The sequence below is a fragment of the Galendromus occidentalis genome, unplaced genomic scaffold (assembly GCF_000255335.2).
Source record: "Galendromus occidentalis unplaced genomic scaffold, Mocc_1.1 scf7180000075971, whole genome shotgun sequence".
Lineage (NCBI taxonomy): Eukaryota > Metazoa > Arthropoda > Arachnida > Mesostigmata > Phytoseiidae > Galendromus > Galendromus occidentalis.
In genome coordinates this window covers 1-2,098 of record NW_003803961.1, presented here as the reverse complement: position 1 = coordinate 2,098, position 2,098 = coordinate 1, and the positions used below count along the sequence as shown (strand labels likewise).

Sequence of the window (2,098 nt, the reverse complement as noted above, 5' to 3'; positions counted from 1 at the left end):
ATGATTGAGCATATTGTACATGCTGAGATTCTTACTTTTTATACTACGTCTATCATCTCGTAGAACACTCGCGTATTTGCTGAAAGATCTCTCAGCCGAAACACTGTTGACGGGTACACTCAGACAAGTTAGAGCGATCTTCGCCAATTCGGGAAAACGAGCCGTCGCATTCATCCAGAAAACTATCGGATGAGACGAAGCCTCGAGTTCTCTCTTGGCCGACAAGTATAGTCGGAGTTCAGCCTTCCCCGGATCGTTTTCCTCGAACCACGGTATATTTTCGATGACATAGCCGGCTTCGATCTCGATTGTTTTCAACCTCGCGGGGTCGAATACGCGACAGGCGCGGAAGAAGTCCGCAGCCGGTTGCCTGAACTTGTGAGCGGGGTTACCCGAGAGATAGTTTCTTAGCTTCTCCGAAGATCTTTCTAGAGCGAGGTTCGTCATCTCAAGATTTTCCCCATGTGTTCGAGATACATTGAGCCACTCGATGAGCAGCGCCAACTCGTCGGTAACGAGGTGCGCTCTGATATCGTTGCCTTCATTTCTAGTGAGGGTCCCCACTGAGATGAGGTGCGTAACTTTTCAGTTGAGATAGCTGTGACGCGACAGTGGACGACATGCACAGAGCTCTTGCCTCCGCAAGCGAAGCGCTTGAATTTCCCTCGACTTCTTTAGAGAAAAAGCCCGAGTACTCCTGGAGGTGATCGGCATGATACAGCGCCGCATCGAACCAGCTGTTCCATCTGGTGACGACTGGAACAGGGGGCAATTTCTCTGGCTTTCCATTGCTCTCGAGGAACTGCTTGAATCTCGCCTTCCGTGAGGGACAAGCCGTGAAAGATCTCTTCACACAACACACCAGTTTGTTGACCTCCTTGAAGCACAGAGCCCACTCCTCACAGACCAAGTTTAGGAGGTGGGCGGTGCAAGTTACGTGGACCCCATTGAGGAAGAATGATTTCAGCGAATCTTTCCACGCTTTGCTCATATAGGTCGCATTGTCGGTCACAAATGCACTTATGCTCAGCGGGGAGATTTCGTATTCGTGGAGGATTCTCAGTATTGCGTCGCTCACCGTCTTGTAATTAGTGCGTTCGAGAACGGCGCATCGCAGGAGAAACGCTTTCAGCTTGGGTTCTGCGACATCCGTGCAGCACGGGATAGCCAAGACGTTCAATACGTACCGATCTTCTGCATCGGTTGTCTCGTCGCAAACTAGCGCGAGAGACCTCGTTTCCTCGAGTAGTTGTTTCAAGTGTTTAACATGAGCTTCGAACGCTCTGGGAAGGTAATTACGGCGTAGATTACAAGCCGACGGAATGATACCACAGTTTTTCACATTCGATTCGAGGAATGATCTCAACTTCGAGTTGTCAAGAGTGTGTAAGGGTATGTTGGCGGCACAGAATGCTTCGACTAGGCTCACAAGCGTCGTTTGTTTCTCGATTCCTCCCTGACTCATCTGGCCGAAAGCTTCCACTAAATTGACCTGGAGTTTCGCTCTTTTTGCCAAGGACTCCTGGTGGCTTCGCTCCTTTTTTTTATGAGTCGCGGTCTCAAGATGCTTCGAGCATGTATCCTTCCGTCTATGATCGACTGCGATATTACAAGAGCTGCAATAGAGACGATCACCTGACGCATGGAACTTTCCATCTGGAAACTCCTCCTGTCGCATTTTCGGTGTCACATGCTGGGATCTTTTGGCTGTGCTTTTCGGAGTGTTCATGGTTCGATGGGTTCCCTCGTTCGACGAAGAATCCATTCCTCTGCGTTCCTTCGTCTGTTTTCGAACGAGCGCAGCATAGCTAGCAAAAGATGGGAGAGATCGCTGTGGACACCGAGTGAGGGCAAGTTTTGATTTCGCGGCGCGCTTGTCAGCATGTGAATGCGCTTCCGCAGCTGATAAGGAAATCTCGTCATCGATGGTCCCATTGGAATCTATCGAATGGGATGCGGGGTCTGTCACGGAAGGATTCACACTGACCATGTTTATCCCGTGAAAAACTCCGAAATTCGCGGAAGGTGGGCATTCCGGCCGAAATCGCGGATTTCATGGCGGATGTGGCGGCCGCCACAACGCCTAGCCCTACTCATA

At 50.4% G+C, this 2,098-nt stretch overlaps 1 protein-coding gene across 1 annotated transcript; it reads right to left on the bottom strand.

The window, feature by feature from the left end:
* Positions 1–547: 547 nt before the first annotated feature.
* On the bottom strand, positions 548–1,765 carry LOC100903106 (uncharacterized). The gene has a single exon (XM_003738415.1). The coding sequence runs from the start codon at positions 1,763–1,765 to the stop codon at positions 548–550; it is 1,218 nt and encodes a 405-aa protein (XP_003738463.1).
* Between the last annotated feature and the right edge of the window lie 333 nt (positions 1,766–2,098).